The sequence below is a fragment of the Mauremys mutica genome, chromosome 3 (assembly GCF_020497125.1).
Source record: "Mauremys mutica isolate MM-2020 ecotype Southern chromosome 3, ASM2049712v1, whole genome shotgun sequence".
Taxonomy (NCBI): domain Eukaryota; kingdom Metazoa; phylum Chordata; order Testudines; family Geoemydidae; genus Mauremys; species Mauremys mutica.
The window spans coordinates 84,576,951-84,599,103 of record NC_059074.1 but is presented as its reverse complement, the minus strand read 5'-3'; the positions used below and the strand labels follow the sequence as shown (position 1 = coordinate 84,599,103).

Below are 22,153 nucleotides of genomic sequence, written 5' to 3'. Positions count from 1 at the left end.
AGTTCTTTACATAGACAAATAGAGTTTTTTCAAGCATATCGAAACTGGCTCAACATCATTAAATTCAATCAATTTTTCCTTGCCTTTTAAATAAGACACCGTTAAAAGAGTCCAGGGTTTTAATGCTGTCTCACCATAGTTAACAGCAGGTTTGCCAAATGTTATGAATTCCTCACAACAGTAAAAAAGCTCTTACAAGAAATACAACAAGAATCCAAGGATGTCTCTGGAGTCTTCTTTTAAAATATGAATTCCCAACAGTTTTATAGAGGGTGTTGCTTGGAACCTTTTTGAGAAATGTTTACTATAAATTAGCATTAATATGGCAGAAAGGGAACATTTTAATTGTAAAGAAAGGATAAAAAACTGAAGGGAAGCACTGCTACATGCTTATTTTTTGCCATTTATATTCTACATATTTCATAGCATAAGTATGGTATCGTGTAGAATGCAAATATGAGAGGCAGATTCAGAATCTCATTTAAGACATATTTCAAGCCAGATTAGATTTAGATTTTGAATGAATTTAGTACCATCATTTGGTTATTCTTTAGCTAAGTATCGTATAAAACTGAAGTGTTTCCCTCTATTACGCCTTCATTTCCTGTTCTGGTTTGAATAATTTTTTTTCTTGCACTAGAATCAAGTTTTCTCTCTCTCTCTGTTTTGTAACTGATTTTAAAAGCATTCCTCTTTAAAAAGACTGTCAGTTTTGTTTGCATAACTCTTACAGCAGAAAAATCTCGATCGCCCTCATGAACCGGAAAAAGTGCCCAGGGCGCCTCATGACAGACGGCGAGAGTGGCAGAAGTTAGCCCAAGGTCCAGAACTTGCTGAGGATGACGCTAATCTCTTACATAAGCACATTGAAGTTGCTAATGGCCCAGCCTCGCATTTCGACTCAAGGTTTCTTTTGTTTCGTTCCTTCCTTTATTTTGAGACATTCATCTTACCCTTGGCTAAATATATTTATGATGTAAATGACTGTATATGTGGTGCAGTACTCAGAATGCAGTGGTGATAACAGAATTGCCTCTACCAAAAGAGAATTTTGAAGTTCTTTCACCCAGGTGTTTTAAAGGGTTTATTATTACCTTGTCATTTTAAAGAATAATTTGTATCTCTGGAATTCATTGTTATGGGGAATGTGGAGGTGTGTTTCATTGTTACCCATTTATCAGTCTAATATCATTGGTGTAGGCTTGCACACAGATTTGTCACTGTATTTCAGTCCTGACCTACAACAACCCCTGTTATTCTAGTCTTCTGATTTACTTGCAGAAACTGCCAGTATTATGTGGTGGTTTTGTGATGTGAACAAATTATCCACTTGGATGAGATCACTGAACTTATTTACTCTTGCTTGAATCTAGAATTTGATTGAAGTTTCTGCAAACCTTAACATGCTAAATTCTCTTTTCATAATATACTTCTGCAGGTGGCTGACGATAGCATTTCAGGTGACATACCTGTGGTGTTTGTGCAAAACCAAAAGCATGTAACCAACTGAGGAACTGTACTAGGAAAGAGAGCTGACACTCAAATAACATTTATCTTGAAAATTAAAAAGAAATAGGTTTTTTTTGGGGGGGGTGCTTGTTTTTTTGTTCAGCCTTTTAAATAAGACAATTTTTAAGATTATCTGGTAGCCCTATTAATAGTTGTTGCCTGCTGCAGACTGTAGGATCTAGGATGTTGTGTCTGAAATAAAGAACCTGTCTATTGAGAACTCTGACCTAGTAAAAACTCTACTTATAATGATGTAGAATGAAAAGTCAAAAATGGTTTCAAGTGCATTTCAATTTGTAATTTACAACTCAGGTTATGATGAAACCCTCCTTAAAGTGCGGCTCTTCAGTGAAAAAAACCACATAGGTGTATTCCACTGTGTTAGCTCCCCATAATGAGTATATCACCCTCCCTGCCCACCCCTCATGCAAGTGTGTGCCTGATTCCACAGCAGAGTGATTGCAGAACCACTTGAAACCTCAGAGCCCCAAAGATCAACAGTGACTCTCTAATACTGTGCTTAGACATTACAGTCATGAGCACTATCCAGAAACCTACAGTGGAACCACCAGCAGTTAGAAAGTGTTCTGCAAACACTTTTCCTCTGACTTCAGAGAAATTGTGATCTTTATCAACATTTTAATTCAACAGTTACATCTGTAAACATTTCTTAATTGGTGTTGGATCAGATCTTTAAGACAAAAGCAGGGGTTGATTTTAACAGTAGATTGAAGTATTTTAAGCTGTTGGATGAGTTATCTTCATTTTACTGCTACAACATTATAGTACACTTTAAGTTACCTTGTTAAAGTATATTAGCTTGCAACATTGCGTTTGGGAGGAGATCAGGGCAACTCTACTTTAAGTTGTGTGGCCACAAGACAGTCAAACACAGTAATGCCTTGATAAAATGGTTTATAAAATTGTTAGAAGTACTACAATATGTGATGTATTGCTATACAATTTAGGAAAGTAGTAAAATAATGTTTGCATATGAAAAGATTTTGAATCACAAACCACTACAGGCACATGACTGTTTCATACTGTAAACCTGTTTCTAATAACACTGTTATATTTGTTTAATTCAGTAAAGTCTGAATAATAAACACTAACATCACAGACACATACTATAGGAATTGTATGGTTTACCAATGGAAAACCGTTTAACATTTGAACTGCAGTAGGGCAGAAAGGGAAGAGAAACAAGATTAAAAACCACAGTTCGATTGGCATCTCTTGTGCAGAGAGGGAATTTAATTCAGAGATCAAACTGAAGTATAATACAGTAGCTAAGCTAAGTAATGAATGATTTCTTCTAATGCATGTGTCTGTGATCATCAGCAAGACAATTTTTAAGTGGAAAATGTCCTTTGTTTTTTCTTAGACCTCAGCCATATGTGGATCATATGGATGGATCCTACTCCCTTTCTGCATTACCCTATAGTCAGATGACTGAACTTCTGAGCAGAGCTGAGGAGCGAGTGTTGGTCAGACCACATGAGCCACCACCCCCTCCACCAATGCATGGTGCAGGGGATGTGAAACCCATACCTCCTTGTATTAGGTAAGGAGTCCGGTTTGGAACAACTTTCCAACAATAAACTGACGTACATCTCTGAAAAAGATACAGATATGCAAGACTTTGCTTTGAAGAAGCAAGCAGTATCATCATTGTACTTGATTTCAGCCCAGAGAGCAACATAGACCAGAGGTTCTCAGACTGGGTGGAGGGCTGACCTGGGCGGGATGTGTGCAATGTATTCTAGGGGGCATGAGAAGCTTTAGGGGGGAAACGGACTGTGCGTATTTTACCCACAGCAATGAATAACTAGCAAATCTGATTCCTCCAGACATACCAGGTTCTCAGATGGCACCGTTCATTTTGACAGATTTCGGTTAAGCTTGCATAGCATTGTACAAAGTCATTTGTTACTATCTGTATGTTATTCCATTTGTTACAATGCAGTCTGTACATTTAATTGTAAGTTTCAACCACAGTCACAGTTTTCCTTTTGCTCTTATTACAATGGATCGTTGGCTCTGTTTGAATTAATGGCTTACTGGTTTTAGTATTTAGTCAGAGTTGCACATTAATTTTTTTTTAATTGGTATATGTACTTGTGTGGTGGGGTGGGTTTAAACTGCAGACAGAGAGCGGCGGTGCGATCAAATAACTTTGAAAACCATTGACAGACAATAGTCTACAAAATAGATTAAATTATAGACATTTCTCTCTTAGTTTATTTTTCTGCTTCTTTATGTCTTTGTATCCCAATATTCCATCCAGTGTTAGAATCTAAACCAATCATCCTGACAGTATTTTTCCACGTAACTTTATATCCAACTTTATGGATTAGATTTTTATAGGGTTCTCCTTATCTTTATCTGGAATATACAAGAGTAGATCTAGATTATGTTGTTACGTCAGCAAAATATTTTCATCTCTGTCTAAATGAAAGTATTTCACTATCCAAGGAACATACACAGAAATATACCTCTTTTATTGGGTTAACATTTGTTATGAGTGTTACATTTTCCTACCTGAGTATTCTGATTGAGAAATTCCTCTAGCAGCTTGTACTTTAAAAAATAACATTTACAGTCATCTCTTGTCTCTTTGAGGAATGAAAAGGTCACTGAACTAGACAGGAGTGTCTTATGTGTAGATATACTCCTCTGTAGCTATGCATGACTGATCTTGTATGGTACCACTGGACCTGTCAATGAACTTAAACCCATATCTCAGTTTCAAAGTCATTTTATCTAGTTAATCATTCCGTAAAAATAATCCCTTTAGAATAGGGCTTTCAAACAATTTTAAAAAATAATGGTGATTAATTGTGAGTTTTAAAAAATAACTGCAATAAATCACAGTTTTAGTTGTACAGTTAATACATTTATATAAATATTTTTGGATTTTTCTACATTTTCAAATATAACAGAATACAAAGTGTACAGTACTTATTTTATATTATTTTTATTACAAATATTTGCACTGTAAAAACGATAAACATGCTGATGACATGTTCATTTTCATCATCTGAGTCAGATGCCACCAACAGAAGGTGGTTCCGGTTCTGTAGTTTCTGCATGTTCCACACCTTGTCTCACTCAGATTTTGGAAGGCACTTCAGGTTCTTAAATCTTGGATCGAGTGCTGTAGTTATCTTTAGAAATCTCACATTGGTACCTTCTTTGCGTTTTTGTCAAATCTGCAGTGAAATAAAGACTGCCACATTCTACTAGCTTGTCCTCATACTTTGAATAAATCTCTGGCTTTACTGCTATGTGTAGGGAAAATCTTACTGTAGGAAATCTTAGATAAGAGAAATAAACTTGGGTATTTGCCTGAGTACATTTATAGGCTAGCAAGAAAAAGGCTGATGTATGTTCTACCCAAACAATAAAAAACTATACTGTGCCTTTAGACTGGGTAAATTTAGTTTTTATAACCCTAATTACTGATCTTAAATATTAACAAGCAAAAAAAAAGTGAATATAATTATATTAGTCAGTTTTTCCACTTCGTGGTTTTAATAGCTTGCCCTACTATTGTGTATTTCAGCTCCACCACAGGTTTGATAGAAAATCGTCCTCAGTCACCAGCAACAGGCAGGACACCAGTGTTTGTGAGCCCCACCCCACCCCCTCCTCCTCCTCCTCTTCCATCTGCTTTGTCCACTTCTTCATTGAGAGCTGCAATGACTTCCACCCCTCCTCCACCCATACCTCCACCACCACCACCTCCAGCAGCTGTTTTGCAAGCACCAGCAGTGCCACCTCCACCAGCTCCTCTCCAGATTGCTCCTGGAGTTCTTCATCCAGCTCCTCCTCCAATCGCACCACCTCTAGCACAGCCCTCTCCTCCAGTCACTAGAGCTGCCCAAGTATGTGAAACTGTACCAGTTCAGCCAGTTCCACAAGCTGAAGTGCAAGGACTTCCTCCTCCCCCCCCACCTCCTCCACTGCCTCCCCCTGGCATTCGACCCTCATCTCCTGTCTCAGTTGCCACCCTCTCTCATCCTCCCACAACCATTGTTCCTGGCCCTCATGCTCCACTAATGCCTCCATCTCCACCATCCCAAGTGATTCCTGCTCCTGAACCCAAACGCCACCCATCAACTCTACCTGTAATCAGCGATGCCAGAAGCGTTCTACTGGAAGCAATACGAAAAGGTAATGTTTGGCCACTAAAAGAACAACAGAAGTTGGTCTCAGCAGTTTAATAAAACCAATGTACTTTTAACGGATGGAATAATTTACTCCTCTGGAAAAAAGATTTGACAAGAGTATCTTAAATCCGGTGCTGCTTTGTATTCTGTACAATATGCAGTTTGCCAAGTAGACGAATTTTTTTCAGCTCATAATTGCACCTATCAGGAGTGTAGTAAGAGTTTTGTTTTGTTTTGTAACCCTGAGCTGCTTAGTGGAACAGTGGGTCCTAGAACCCTCTTGCCAATATAAGGCAGGAGAGCAAAAGGGATGGGGGAACCTTCTGGGGCAGCACCTTACTGATGCTCTCCTATCTTGCACATGCTTCACATCACAACATGTGCACTGGTGGTCTAACCATGAACCCTTAGGACTGTGGGGTGCTGGTGCATGGTTATAGGGTCTCTTCTAGTACTGCCCTGAAAACCAGTTGGAATCCTTCTCCAGTGTTTTTAGGTACAGTGGGAGAGGCTTCCCCGCATCCTCTTAAATATACAGAGCAGAATTTGTACTTAGAGATATAATATGGTTTACAATAAGCAAATGTTTTCTAGTGATTAGAGCAGAGAAGTGAGAGGGGAGAGACTCCTGGGTTATATTCCCTGCTGCAAATCATGTTAACCTCTTTATACCTCAATTTACTCAACCAACAGGACCCTGAACAGTATAAATCAAAGGGTTCTGAAGGAACTTCAGAATGAAGTAATTGAGGTGCTTTAAAACAAATGCAATCTTTCTGTGAAGTAAGCCACTATACCAGAGAACTGGATGGTCACTAATGATAAATATATCTGTACAAAAACTGGTAGGGATGATCCTGGGAATCAGACTAGTTAGCGTTGCTCTAGTACCAGTAAATGGATTGAAGTGACAACTAAAAACACAGGTATAGAACACCTACATCTAATAACTAGCATGAATTCTCTAAAAGGAAATCATTCCTCTCTATTCTGTTAGAATTATTTGAGCAGGTCAGCAAAAAAGCATACAAGGAGAGCCCACTGGCATAATTCATTTGAGTTTCTAAAAGCTTTTGACAAAATCCTACAGAAGACACTATTAAGGAAACTAAGTAACCCTGGGGGTGAAAAGTAGAGCCGAGTCACAGATTAAAACCTGGCTAGGAGACAGGAAATGGAGTAAAAATAGATTTTTAAACTTTTGCCCTGTTGAAGACTGACTGAGTGCTCAGAAGCTCCCTACTAGAATCTTTATTGTTTAATATTGTGGAGGAACCCGTCGGCACTCCATAGTTAAGGATGAGTTCCATTTTTTGCTTAAAGCAGGGATTCAGCCTCCCCAAACTAACATTTACTCTTTGAATATAGAATGAATTTTCTGAAATTAATCAGTTAATGAGTTTGCATTAAAATCACATTTAAAATGAGCTGTGTAAGACATAACATTTGTCAGTCTTTTCTTGTCCCAAATGATTTTAACAGTAGACTTGCAAACCCTTCAAATTTCTTCAGTTAAATTCACTGAAATATATTGTGCATATACTATATACTTGGAAACAATTAGGTTGCAGTTAAGTGAAGTTATTAATGATTGTTATGATTATATAAGTTACGGTCCGCATCTGCTCACCGGTTCAGGTAACTTAAATGAGGCTTTTGTGACATTAGAAATAACTCTACCAATCACCACCCTTTCTCTAGCTATTTTGCATGAGGAAAACTGGACATGTGTGCCAAGAATTCTAATTGGTAGGAAGTTATTTTTAAAGGGTCCATGGACACATGCTACCTTGGACCTCAGAGTTTGAAAGGCCTCCCGTGGCACTGCTGCCTCCACTGCACTGCACAACAGACAGAGGCGATGCTTCGAGGGGGGCACGCAGGGTCAAGTGCCCTCTCCCACAGCAGCCAACCAGGTGGGAAGCAGAAGGGGTGGGGCCAGAGCTACTTCTGGCAGTGCTGGGACATTGCCCAGGTCAACACAGCAACTGTCTGGGAAAGTGCCTGGCTGTAGCAATGGCAGGCTGCCCCCTGCCCAGGCTGGGCTTCCCAGGACCGTGGCTGAGTGAGCCGGAGCCCCCCTGCTCAGTGGCATGCTCGGAGTTGGCCCCTGTGCCCGGAAGCCGCTGCTGCCCCTCCCCAGCCAGCTCTCTCCCAGGGAAGGAGCAATGACCCAGAGTGGCTCGGGCCTGCTCCCCGCCCGTCCCTGGCTGCCAGGGAGGGCAGCCAAAGGTGCCAGAGGTGGGAGCCAGCACAGCGGGAGGACAGAGCACCCCCTGTCAGGTAACATGGGGCAGGGGGGAGCACAGAGGCACAGTGTCAGGTCACATGTCCTCCACTTTAGCTGGTGCCCCCCCAGTATGGGGAGGTACCAGTCATGTATGATTCACCAGGGCAGCCCTGCTGGGGGAACTGAGGTTCCTTAAAGTGCAGACACATTGGAACTCAGACTCAGATTTCCTCATCCCTGCTTTCACATAGAGAGAGGTCTCTGTAACACACCCTTCTATACAAAAAATCAATTGCAATTGCCAGATTCACCAGTAGACTTCAGCTGTTTTGCCCTGGCCTTAAAAGTATATATATATTTTTAAAGATTCATACTATACACCTTCAAATTACGAGAAACATCACACAGTATTTTCTTTGGGAATGGACATTTTTAGTGTTTTATTTTTTAAACAAGGACATTCCCAAACAAAACTCTGTTAAGAGGGAGTTGAGGTTGAGAGTGTGAAACTTAAGATAAAAAATACAGCAGAGATGTTTTAATTATTTGAAAGCCTAGCATTCCAAATCAGGAAATTCAGATTTAAGATTACACATAAAGGCAATCCAAGTATGTTAAGGTACCCAAGCAACCTTAAGTGAAACCACGAAGAGAAAAAATATACGAAAAAACTGTATTTAAAAATCAGTTTAATCTGGGAACACAGCTACTGAAATGTTTTGATCATAATCATATAGTTATTGTAGTGTCACTGCAGAGTTAAGGTTTTTAGGGTTTATTTCTCAGAAACATCTGCTACGAGCTACTTTCAGAGGCAGGATAGTGATTAGATGGACTTCTGATCTAGTACAGCAATTTTTTCTTAAAATGGATATAATATTAGTTACGTCTCTGACAGGCAGTGTTCTCGATCAATTTGTTTTTGTTTGCTAAGCAATTTGAGAGCTGTGGGTAAGAGTATTATGCATAAGAACAAAGAATGATTATTATGTTTGTGATTTAGGTATTCAGCTACGCAAAGTCGAAGAGCAGCGTGAACAAGAAGCTAAACATGAGCGCATTGAGAATGATGTTGCCACTATATTGTCTCGCCGCATTGCTGTGGAATACAGTGATTCAGAAGATGATTCAGAGTTTGATGAAGTGGATTGGTTGGAGTAAAATAGATACATTGATATACACTGAATGCTAATGTCCATTGTGGTGATTGTTCTTTGAAAACATTTGATGGTCATTTCTAGTGGGTTTTGGATTTTTTTTTCTTTACACTACACATCATTAATCCATGTTTTTCTACTTTTCCGTTTTCTTGTAAACTACTAGCACATCTTTGAAACTAAATGTTTTACAGTGGCTTTTCTTTTCTTTTTTTGAAAGAACATATTTTGTTCCAGTAGACCACTAAGTATTAAGCATGGGCAGCTGTTGGTAGAGTAGCAGTTTCAATATTTTGGCATATCTTAACTGTGCACTTTGTGAATTTTAAGTTAATGAAGGTAACTGAGATTGAAATTCCGAGGGCAGCTGTATGTACTAATGAGCCTTATTCCATTTTTGATAAATGTTTTTAAAAACCTAGCTATCAAAATATACATCTGTACACTAAGAAGGTACATATAGTTAGCAGCACTGATCACAATGAAAGGAAAAAAGGATCTTTGGGGGCTTTTATTGTTTTATTGTTGTTTTTTAAATAATTATGGCCTTATTTGAATGTTTAGAGGTTTCCCCCTCCCTCACAGGTACATATCGTGTGGTACTATTTTGCCTGCATACAAAAGTTTAAATTTTTTCTGTGTGAAATCTTCTGACTTAAACATGCTGTGTAACTTATGTAACTGTTAAAAATAACAGTTTGGTTTAATAAATGGTAAATGTTCTTAGCTGTTGCTTTTTTAATAAAGTCGCCCTTTTTCTGGCATTACTTAGGAGCTGAAGGGCAAGATTTTCAAAAGTGCCTAAATCACTTATAAAAAAGACTACTTCTGCTTCTAACTAACTTGGGTTAAATTTTCAAAAGTACCTATGGTACATAGGGGGGGCAATAATCAGAACAATATGTTCGTTGAGGGAGAAACCTGTGACACAACACAAAGAGAACTAGATGCTATTGCAAAATCATGTCTCATGCTGTCTAATTTATACTGCATGTCAGCCACATCCATATACACAAAAAGCCAATGCAATTTTGGACTCAATTCAGAGTTCTTCAAGTAGATGCAACCATGTATTCCACCTAGGTGTGTGCGCGCCCAATGCACCGGAGACAGAGACTTTTGTTTCATAATACCCATAGAGGGGCAGCTCTCGCCTCTCATTGCCATATCCCCTGGCTGTATGGGGCAGTGCTGCCCTGACCCCCCTCACTTCCGTCTTACCACCAGTGGCTGGAATCGGAGCTCTGTATGGTCTGTGTTCTTGCAACCTCTCTCTTTCTTAGTGACTTTTTCTAGTTACATATAGTTAATTAGTACCCTTGGTATAGTGTGTGTGAGATTTTGTTTATTTCCCTGGTGATGCCCTCACCGTTGTGTGGGGGAATATTCCCCACACCAAATGCTTGCTGTGCTTAGGCAAAGCCCACTTCAAGGAGCAGTGTTCAATTTGCAAATCATTCATGAAATGGTCTCAGGTTGCAAGAGATCTTTGTCTAAAGCAGCACCTACTTGAACAGGCCATGCAGCCTGCTTCAGCACCAAGGCCTACGCTGGATTGGAGGTCACCCTCAGGTTCTGAGTGTGCTGCCACTTCGCATCCTCCAACTGGTACCTCTCTGAAGAGACTGAGAAGTTGCTGCCCATCAAGTGTGGCAAGGAAAAGGTCACGCAAGACTGATCATGGCCACTCCAGGTCACATGGGGACTTGTCTGCCTCCTCCAGAAAGATCACAGACTGGTATGGTGTGAATGCCGGTGCACAGGAGTAGGTCCCCTCAAACACTACCATGGTGGTAAGTCAGACTCCATACCATTGACTCTTGTTCTGGGCCTGGGTCATCCATTGAGTCTAGTACTGATGAGAGCAATACTGGCGGTATATCAGGCAGCAATGGACCTTCTCTGCCTTTCTATCCCCATCTCCCTTGGTCCAGGGCTGCATTGTTTATAGCTCCATTGACTGAACCTGTGGGGCCATCAGCACCAAATCCTGATGTTTCCCTTCCACACTCAGTGGAAGCGGGGCTGAGCTGGGCCAAAGTCCTTCCTCAGCACCAGGAACCTCTTCAGCACCCCTACTGTTGATGCTGCCAATGTTAATGTGGTAGCAGTGAGTGCCACCACATTAGGTACCATTAGTCACCTTGATACTGCTGCCCACTTTGGGGGTTCAACACTACTTCTACCACTGAAAACAGCAGAGGCATACTCAGTTTGCGGTACCATTTTCACCATTGGTGCCAGTTCCTTCTTCATTTTGGGCTCCAGCTGAATCAGACCAGTTGCTTGCTCCCTCAGGGCTGGCTCCATCTTTATCCCCTGAAACCCAGGACTCCGACATCCAGGTAGGGATCTTCCTCCTGTTCTCCATTCTCCATTGTTCTCCATTGCCTGACCCACATCAGGGGTTGCTCCTAGAGCACAAGGGGTACCAGAATTGACACTTGTCATGGGACTCCCCTCTGTTGCAAAGGTCCCACTCCTCAAGTCATTCTAAGCCCACTGAGCAGGCCTGTGGCAGTGACTTGATTCCATGCAGGCCCAGGCACTGTGAACCTTCCCCTCATGGAGCCTTCACAGTCATCCCATCGAAGTCCATCAGTCCTGGAAAAGGACCCAGTTCTGGAACAGTTAACTTCTTCGTCTCTGTCCCTGGACAATTCTGCAGTGCCTGGCTCTTCCTCTTCTTCAGTACCAGAGGATTTCAAGGCATACCAGGACCTTTGTGGCACGTGACTGGTTCCCTGGGTATTCAAGTGGAGTTCCTGCAAGAGAATATCCATAAGTTGTTGGATATCATGCAGCCATTTGCCCTGGGAGTGGCCCTCCCTATTAATCATGCTCTCCTTGAGCCTGCTAAGGTTCTCTGAAGCATGCTGGCTTCGGTACCACCTACTGTGAAGCACACAGAGAAATGCCACTTTGTGTTGGTGCAGGGATTTGAGGGTTATTACTCGCATCCATCCCCAAACTCCCTGGTCATAACTGTAGTCAGCGATACAGCCCGATAGGGCAGAGTTAAGTCTACTCCCAAGGATAAGGACTCTAAATGGATGGACTTGAAGGGTAGGAAGATTTACACCTCCTCTTCCCTTCCTAACAGATGGGCATTGCTAACCAGTAGGCATTGCTGTCCAAATATAACTTCATGAACTGGACAGCTCTGTCTAAGTTTGTGGACCAGCTGCACAAAGCCTCAAGGGAGGAATTTGGGGCATTTGTTATCGAAGGCTGCTTGGTAGCTAAGAATTTGTTGCAGTGTGTGCTGGACATTGTGGATTCCTCGGCCAGAGTCTTGGCCTTGGCGATGACCACAAGAAGGGCTTCCTGGCTGCAGAATTCAGGCATTGCTCCCAAAGTACAACAGGCCATACAGGATTTGCCTTTTGACAGCCGATTACTTTTCTCAGACGATGAATGAGACTTTGCACTCCTTCAAGGACTGTAGGGCTATCCTACATTCCTTGGGGGTGCATATGTTGGCAGTGCAGCAGTGCCACTACAGTGGTCAACAGCATCAGCAGTATCATCCGCAGTGCACATTTTGGGCAGCTTCTCTCTCCCACAAGACAGTGTGACTACCACAGAAAGGGGCATAGGTCCCAGAGGAGGAGGCATTTGGATCCAGGGTCTGGGCAGTTGACACTCCTTCCCCGGCACTCCTCAAGTACCTAGTTTGACTCCTTGGTCCGAACTAGTGTTCCAGTCATCACTCCATTCTCCCCATCCCTTCCATTTGGGGACAGGCTGACTCACTTTTACAATGCTTGGGTTCAATCACTGCTGACAATTGGGTCCTAAGCATTGTCAAATAGGGCTATGCCATCCAGTTGCCGTCCATTCCTCTCCCCTTCCTCCCTGTGCCTCTTAGGGACCTCTCTGACAAAATACTGCTCCTTGAGCAGGTCCACTCTCTACTGGCTTTGGGAATGCTGGAGGCGGTTCTGCTGGTACAGTGGGGTTAGGGCTTCTATTCCCAGTACTTTCTGGTGCCCAAATCCAAGGAAAGAGTAAGACCCATTCTTAATCTCCATGGCCTAAACAAATATATCAGATATATGAATTTCTGCATGGTCATTCTATTGCCTGTCTTCCTCATGTTGTCTCAGAACGACTGGTTTGCTGCTCAGGACCTTCAGGATGCCCACTTTCACATGGCAATTTTGTCAAGCCACAGAAAATTCTCTGTCATAGCGGAGCGCCACTTTCAGTATATGGTGCTTCCCTTCAGTCTCTCTTCTGCCCCTGGGTTTTTACCAAACGCATGGTCATGGTGACAGCATACCTCAGAAGGAAAGGAATCCACATCTTCTCATACCTGGATGACTGGCTATTGAGGGGAAGGGGAAGTTCTCTCTCATATTGACATTACGCTGAACTTGCTTGACCAGTTGGATCTGATCTTAAATACCAGAAAAATCAACTTTGGTTCCCACTCAAAATAATCGAGTTCATTGGGGTGCTAATAGACTCTACGAGTTCAAGAGCATTTTTGCTGACTGTTTTCAGGCGATTTGTCACCTTTGCCTCAGCCTTCCACAATAGCTCGGATGTACCTGAGGCTCTTTAGCCACATCCACTTGCACCCAGGTGGTCCAGTTTGCAAGGTTGTCTCTTTACCCCTTCAAATGTGGCTCAGGACAGTTTATTGTCTGACTTAACTCCTTGGACAGATTGGTCTGTCTCCCTCCACTGGTCCTGGAAACCTTGCAGTGGTGGATGCTTCCAGAGAATGTTTGTCTGGTGTTCTCTTTGCCTGGCCCTTACCAGCCCGTTCTGTTGTCACCAATACCTCTCTCCCTGGGGAACACATCTGGGGGTCACTGAAAGTTCAAGCTCTGTGGCCAGAGCACGAGAACTCACTGAATATCAATGTGCTGGAGTTTCAGGCCATCTATAATTCATGTCATGCTTTTCTGGACTATATGAGGGGCTCAGTGGTTCACATACTTATCTACATTACCACGTCAGTGTATTATGTGACCATGCAAGGGGGAGCACACTCCAGAGAGCTCTGCCAAGAGGCAGTCAAGTTGTGGCAATTCTGCACTGAGGAGAGTATCGCTCCGTTAGCTGACCACTTGCCCGGGATCCAGAATCATCTCATGGACCATCTCAGCAGGAATTTTTCCCTGAACCTCAAGTGTCCTCTGGGTCATCTTTGTGGCTTGGGGCATTCCGATGATTGACCTGTTTGCCATGAGGGACAACAGGAAATGGCATCTGTTCCACTCGAGGGGGCCTCAGTCCAGGGTCCCTGTCTGATGCTTTCCATTTCATTGGGCAGTCAACTCTCCTGTATGCTTTCCCCCCCGATCTCAATCATCCCACAGGTCATCCTCAAGCTGAAGACAGATCAGGTCAAGCTCATTCTCATTGTCCCAATGTGGCCGAGGCAGTGATAGTTACCTGACCTCCTCACACGGTCAGTTCAGCCTCCCATACCCCTTCCTCTCCGTCCCAATGTACTCTCAAAGAATCACGGTCGCACCTTGCATGCCTCACTCAGCACCCTGCATCTCACCGGATGGCTGCTTCGTGACTAGATGAGGAGGAAGAGTGGTGTTCAGTGGCAGTTCAATAGGTCCTATTCAACTGTAGAAAGCACTCTACCAGAATGGCCTATTTGGCAAAGTGGAAGTGGTTTTCGATGTTTTCATTGACCTGCAGAATTCAACCGATGCTGGCTTCCAAGCTGCCCTGAACAGAGTACCTGCTGCACCTTCAGTTGTCAGGACTTGCGCTTAGTTCATTGAGAGTCATCTGGCAGCGACATCAATATTTTATCCTCCCAGTCAGGGAAGATCAGTTTTCTCCAGGACCGTGGTAATAAGATTCTTAAAAGGGCTACTTTGTCTCTCCATCCTCCTGTCCAAGAGCTGGTTCCTCTGTGGGACCTTAACATCCTCCTGTCCATCAGAGCCCCTGACATTTTGTCCCTTTCCATTTTTGTTGCAAAAAACTGTGTTCCTGGTAGTAACATCCCCACTAGGGGATTCTGAGTTGCAGAGCATCCTTGTACACCATTCTCTAAGGATGAAGTGACTTTATGAAACTACTGTGGACACAAATTTTAGGTGTGGTTCTAGTTTCATTTGACCAGGCAGTATATTTACCTGTGTTCTTTCCTAAGTCACATTAATCTCTGGAGGAGCAGCATCTCCATACATTAGACATCAGGCGATTTCTGGCCTTCTATCTGGACAGGACTAAAGTGTTTCATGCTCCACCTCGCCTATTTGTGTCATACGTAGATTGTAAGAAGGGGCAAGCGGTCTCTTCACAGACTATCTCTAGATGGATAATGTCCTGTATCAAAACTACCTATGAAATAACTTTGTCTATGCCCCCTCAGCAGCTGCAAGCTCATTCTATGAAAGCACGAGCAACATCAATAGTGTTCCTCAGTGACGTCTCAATAATGGACATTTGCAGGGCTGCTACATGGTTGTCCATACATGCATTTACAAACCAATATGCCATTACCACATCTTTCAGTGTGGCTGCAAGTTCTGATAGGGTCGTCCAATGCATGGTTGCATCTACTCAAAGAAGAAGAAATGGTTACTTACTGGAAATGTAGTTCTTTAAGATGTGATGCAGAAATGCATTGGATGACCCACCCTCCATCCCCTCTGCATCAGAGTCTAATCTCTGGGCATTCAGTGTGAAGAAATTGAGGGGAGTTGGAGTAGCGCTGCCTCAGAGGGCCAGGGGAGGGACTATGGCCCCGAGGTGCACTCAGCCCCCCTTTATGGGTATTGCAAGATAAAATTATCCAGTCCTGGTGTGCTGGGCATGCACACCCCTAAGTGGAATACATGTCTGCATCACATCTTGAAGAACAACAGTAAGTAACTGTTTCTTATGTTACAGAACAAGGAGGTATAGTTCCTCTTTAGGTGGGAGTGAATTCATATCTGGAATATGGTATTCTTTTCTAACTATATATCCTTATAGTATAGCTTAATCATTGTCAGAGAAAAGGGATGGAAAAGGTATTGGTAAGCTCCATGGTATAAATATTGGATATAATTTTAACCTCTTAATATATCTTGTTGACATGCCACTATGTGAAGAAGGCTCAGTGATCACAGAGCACACTGTGTCACCCCACAGCTAGATGGCAGGGATAGTTTACAATGCTGAAAGGACTTCTGAATTCCTCAGGACCAGACTGTAGTACAGATCGTTGCATCCACCCCACAGTTAAGAGCCAGGGTTCCGCACTTAATTTCTCCAGGAATCTAAACTTCATGCAAATATCCTGGAAAGGAGAGCAGTCCTGGATGCACATCCTGTACTGTGGAATCCCATAACATGGGTCTGATTCAAATGGACAAGCAGACATCCTGTATTCCACATGAAGAAGGAACTCACTGTCATCTGTGACAGAACTGGGTTGCCATTTATATGGCATGGAAGGATAGCATACGTGTAGACAGACAACAAAAAGGATAATACATTTTGACCAGTGCCTGCTGAATCAAGTGGTGGATTGAGTATTGAATAGGACACATTTCTTTTCCACACCTCTGAATACCAAAATTCTTTATAGACTAGCCAACTAACTACAGAGGAATCATTTAAAAAAATTAGGGAGCCAGTGTCAGTAAATTTGGGGTACTCAGTCCTGAAAAGGTTTTGTATTGCCAACTGGTCCTGTGTGATTAAACCATGAGACTTGAATCCACTCATTATTATTTTGTAAAATAAACTACATACACTTGTCTTGCAAAGCTCACATACAGGAATAATTCAGAGGCAGCTTTCAAATGCTAGCATGAAGCTGACAGCATGTGCCTAGAATGGCAGGCTCCTGGAGGAATAAGAAATGCAATCAGACATGATCCTCATGGGCATATCTTAATTTGTCTCCCTGTTTCCATTCGGCTTCAGTTACCTTTCCTGGGAGAAGTACAAAAGAAAATTTCCTGGGCTGAGTTTCACAGATCACATTTATCAGTACACGCTGAAGAAAAATATTTTGTAAAACTGCTACAGACAAACCCTGAAGGGAGGGAAATGGGAGCAGTGTTACGAAAAGCAGTAGCACCAGCTACCATGTGACTATGGGCCGTGTTTAGGCCTGGAATAAGGAGGCCCAACTCCTCCTGAAGTCAATATTTCAGGTCTGAATTTGGACCTGACCATCTCAGTAAAAGAACCCCCCAAAATTAGGGTTAACACTGAAGAAATCAATAGGGGAAATTAAAGCAGGTTCGGATACAACAACTGCTCTGTCTGTAATTTATAGATTAAGTAAGATAGCTGAGCCTTAACAGTTTGCTTAGTGAGTCTCTGAAACTGCTCTCTTAGGGGAAAGAATAATATATATCAGCTGTCCCAGATATATGGGAGGAAACTGAGCTTTAAAAGATGTGGAGAAGCCCAAATCCTGATTTCCCTGATGTGCATATCTCAATAGTAAGGCTGGACCCTGCCAAGACCGTACCAGAGCAATGATGATAGATCAGGTAGATGTGACTTGAGAGAGTAGACAGTCTTTACTCATCTGTGTCCATTATCTGCCTGTCCTGACAATAATATTACACACTTCCAAACTGGTGGCCAAAGCAGTTTAAATATTAATATAACTTGACATAATCACACCAAGTAATGATCCTTGACTGAGTGAAGTCAAGAGTTAAATTCAGCTAAAGATTTCAGAGACAATGCACCTGGCTTTCTGCCATAGATATAGCTCTTTGCCATAGCAACAAGCTTGCAGCTAGCTACAATCCTAATTTCTCAATAATTATTAGAGGTGATTATTGAATTTAAATCTTTGAGTTCATATAGCCACTCACATATAAGTACTTGTTGTCTGACCGATTTGTCTTTGGGGCCCTCTCGTTCCTTGAAGGGCTGATCAGCTGTTTATGTTACTGATGAGATGTATAATAGATTAATTTGCATTGTAATATATTAAGCTGTTCCTGGATTCTGTTTACTTCAGTACATTTACAGTAGTTTGTTAAACTCAAAGACCCAGGAATTCTGCCATGGAAAATAACATGGCAATATATTGTTTTGATACTGCGTGAAAGCTGCCTTTGTTAAACTTCAGGGCCCGCACCACCTTATTCAATTGTAAACAGATTGTTAAAATGACTCTTTCTCCCCTATCAGAGAGGCAAAGAAAAAGAGGAACACACACAATGAAATAGACAGAAAAAGTCAATGGTAACAAGGCAGAAACACACTGGAGGGAAAGAGAGACAAAGGAAAAGTGGAAAGGGCTTTGTTTAATTAACAAGTCAGAGTGAAATCACCATGGTGGACAGAGCATCAAACAACAGGCAGATGTAAAGAGGCCAGCAAAAGAATCAAAAAGGATGGGAGGAAGGGGAAAAAAGAAAGGCGGAGGCTGGAAGACATCAGTGATGGCTTTAATGGTAGTGTTACATTGGGGATTACACAAGTAGCTACTGTTTAAAGGTGGGCTACCAGGGAATTAATCCCAACTAACTGGAAATTGGTGCGAAATAGGAGAGAGAGCTACACAATTAAAAATAATGTTAGCCAGGAGCAAAATGCAGCGCAAAGCAGTGAGGCTTAGGGTGCAGCGCCACAACTGGCCAAAGGATCCCACCAGGTCTTAGGTGTGCACAAGGGCACCAAGCAGCTCATAGGTGTCAGGGCAGCAGTGCTCATGCCCACGGGCAGAAATGTAGTTACCTACAGAGTTAGGTGGCAGCTGAGTGGTGTTTTTGAGAATGTCATTGACATCTAACTGCCCCTGGAGGTTCCTAAATCCCTTTGTGAATTGAGCCCTCAGTACCTGATCTACAATCCATTAAACAGCTTTGAAAAGAGACTTCCACTGACTTTAATGGGAGTTGATCTTTATAGCTGTACTGTGCACAGATTTGTTTACTGTATGTTCTCACTGATTTGGCTGAAGAATAATTGTGTTCCTATATCACTAGGAGTGCTTTGAAAGGAAAATGATTACTAGCCTTCAGTGAAAAATTGCAGCTACCCTATTCCTTCAAGATTATCTATTAATTGTTTTTTCCTTCATTAATCTCTGTCCAGCTACTCCAACTATCTTCCTGTTGGCAAAACTATTTAAAACAACCGGGCATAGATCTGTGCAGATATTGTACATCCCCTGAAGATTTTATACATTTGTATAGTCTATTTTTTTTTCTATAAAATTCTATAAAGATACCTAAAACACTGAAGGTTTCAATACATTAGTCGCTACGTGACTTCCACCTCATTGATCTAGCAAGTATTCTAAGCATTAGAAACTTGAATAAGGTTTAGACTATACTATAAAAAGTATCTCTACTGTGGCAGAGCTCCGACCTTGTCCCTGTGGGTCCCGCGCTTCTAGGCAGTTTATGCTAGCTCAGTGGCTCACTGCGCCCCTCCACGTAGCCCTTCTCTCTCTAGGGCCTGGGTTACAGTCTACTGAGCCTTTTCATCATAGGCCAGCAAGGAGGTTGATGAGAGAACTCCCACAGTCTCTGTTGTCCCTAGGGCTTATTTCAGAACAATTTAGCCTCCTGTCCTGACAGGGGCCTGTCTTCCCTTCGCAGGAGGTGTTTCTGCAGTGGCAGGTTGCGGGGGAACCTGGGCCCACCCTCTACTCCGGGTTCCGGCCCAGGGACCCTAATGGTAGCAGCTGTTGGCAGCCAACCTTTCATTGCCAGAGTTGCTACATTTCCCTGGGCCACATCCCCACAGCTCTCCTGCTTCTCCCTTACTTTAGGGCTCCCTTACCAATGGTTTAAGGATGTCTTCATTAACCAGCCCTTCAGCCGCACTTCCTCTCCTCTGGCTCCCTGGCTCTTCCCATCCTGACTGGAGTGAGCCCTTTTATAGTATCAAAAGGGCCTTAATTAGAGTCAAGTGGTCACATTACCTTAATGGACTGACCTGACTCTTTGCGGGTTACTTGGAGTCAGGTGTTCTCATTAGTCTGGAGCAGCCCCTGCTCTGGTCAGTCAGGGAACAGAAAACTGCTAATCCAGTGGCCAGTATATCTGCCTTCTACTACTCTGTTGAACCCAGCTGGCCTGAGTCTATCACACTACACTGCATGCTTCTTTCAGCAACGTATAGAGTACATATTCACATAGCCCCCTTAGCATGGGTATAAACAGCAGTGTAGCCTATGAGAGACAGCTTCGGTGAGTAGAGACACACACACTGGGTGTGGGTATGTATGCAAGTACATACGCTACACAGATCTTGATTTACCCAAACCGTGCCTCCCTGTCTACATTGCTGTGCTTAGCAGTGTAGTGTTCCACTGCCTCCCTCCTACTGGAACCTTTCCTATCTGCAAGAAAAGACTCCACCCGCTCCTCACCCCTGGAGCTCTTCTGCACCGCAGGGAAAAACTCCACCAGCTCCCTGCTTCCAGAGCCTTCCCTCACCACAGGAAAAGACTCCAGCAGAGGAGAAAGGCCCTGGCAGTGGGGAGGAAGCAGGTAAAAACCTAGGAGAGAGGCTGGGGACAGGTATCTGTACCTGGTGGTGTGGTCTCCTTGTGTGAGCCGCCGGCAGCGGCTCCTCCTCCTCCTCCTCCTCCTCAGGTGGGGGGAGAGATAGCTCAGTGGTTTGAGCATTAGCCTGCTAAACCCAGGGTTGTAAGTTCAATCCTTGAGGGGGTGATTTGGGGATTGGTCTTGCTTTGAGCAGGGGGTTAGACTAGATGATCTCTTGAGGTCCCTTCCAACCCTAATAATCTATGAGGCAACAGGGAAAGGCCTCTCCACCCTTTCACTGACACATGTAGCTACACACCACAGTATAGATGCAGCTTGTTTTTCACTGCAGCATGCAGCTATGCCTACCCTACATGCTTCTGCCAGTGGTGTGTAGTGTAGACGGAGCCAAAGTTTTGGCAACATAGCTAAGTCAGCTAGAAGGTGGGGGAGAGAAAGAAACAAAAACCTACATCCGTAGCCATCACAGCTATGCTGGCAAAACCCTGTATAGATACAACTATGCCAACAGAAGAGTGCTCTGGCAGCTTAACTAATGTCATTTGGGGAGATGGTTAAGCTATATTGGCAGAAACTCCCTTATCCTGCATAAGGCAGCAAGCACAAGGTGAGTTTACAGAGTGGCTCTCCGATTTCAGCTATGAACTGGGAATTCTGAAAATGCACAAGCTTTTATAACAGGAAGTGAAACAAAACATAGGCACAGATAAGTATTGTTAAATAGCCATTGACAAGCTGTCCCTCTTTTAACAATGAAGGGGTGGCTGTTCAAAGTCCCATTTCAACCTTGAGCTGACATTTCAACTACGAAACAGGGCAGTTCTTGTGGCTTTCACAGAAGAGACTTCAACTTGTCTATTGCAAGGCAACTTGGTCTAGTGGATAGAGTTCTGGATTGGGACTCAAGAGACCAGAATTCTTTCCTGATTCCATCACTGACCTGTGTGACCTTAGACTCAGAGTTTAAGGCCTGAAGGCACCATCATGAGTCTGACCTCTTGAACATGGCAGGCCACAGAATCTCCACTACCTACTCCTGTAAGAGACCCATAACCTCTGGCTGAGTTACTGAAATCCTCAAATCTTGATTTAAAGACTTCAAGTTACAGAGAATCCACCATTTACTCTAGTTCAAACCAGCAAGTGACCCATACTTCACAGTTCAGAGGAAGGCAAACATTCCTCAGGGTCTCTGCCAATCTGAGGTGGAGGAAAATTCCTTCCCAACCCCAAATATGGCAACCAGTTAGACCCCGAGCATGTGGGCAAGACCAACCGGCCACATGCCTGGGAAAGAATTCACTGTGGTAACTCAGAGCCCTCCCCTTCTAGTGTCCCATCTCTGGTTGTTGGAGGTATTTTTCTCACAGCAATCAAAGAAATGCCATATATCATTGTAGGCAACCTGATCATATCACCCCCTCCATATATTTATCAAGCTCAGCCTAGAAACAAATTAGGTGTTTTGCCCCCACTGCTTCCCTCGGGAGGCTGTTCCAGAACTTCATTCCTCTGATGGTTAGAAACCTTCATCTAATTTCAAGTCTAAACTTGTTGATGGCCAGTTTATATCCATTTGTTCTTATGCCAGCATTGACCATAAACTTAATTAAGTCCTTT

At 42.9% G+C, this 22,153-nt stretch overlaps 1 protein-coding gene across 9 annotated transcripts in view; it reads left to right on the top strand.

Annotated features, from left to right (window-relative positions):
• The window catches only part of WASF1 (WASP family member 1), a 187,361-nt gene extending 177,590 nt beyond the window's left edge, over positions 1–9,771 (top strand). For all 9 annotated transcript variants that reach the window (XM_045011779.1, XM_045011782.1, XM_045011784.1 and 6 more), the window contains 4 exons: positions 734–906; positions 2,894–3,073; positions 5,075–5,685; positions 8,915–9,771. In XM_045011779.1, the coding sequence (XP_044867714.1) occupies positions 734–906; positions 2,894–3,073; positions 5,075–5,685; positions 8,915–9,072 (1,122 nt within the window). In that variant the 3' untranslated portion in view covers positions 9,073–9,771. The remainder of the gene's footprint in view (positions 1–733; positions 907–2,893; positions 3,074–5,074; positions 5,686–8,914) is intronic.
• Positions 9,772–22,153: the final 12,382 nt, after the last annotated feature.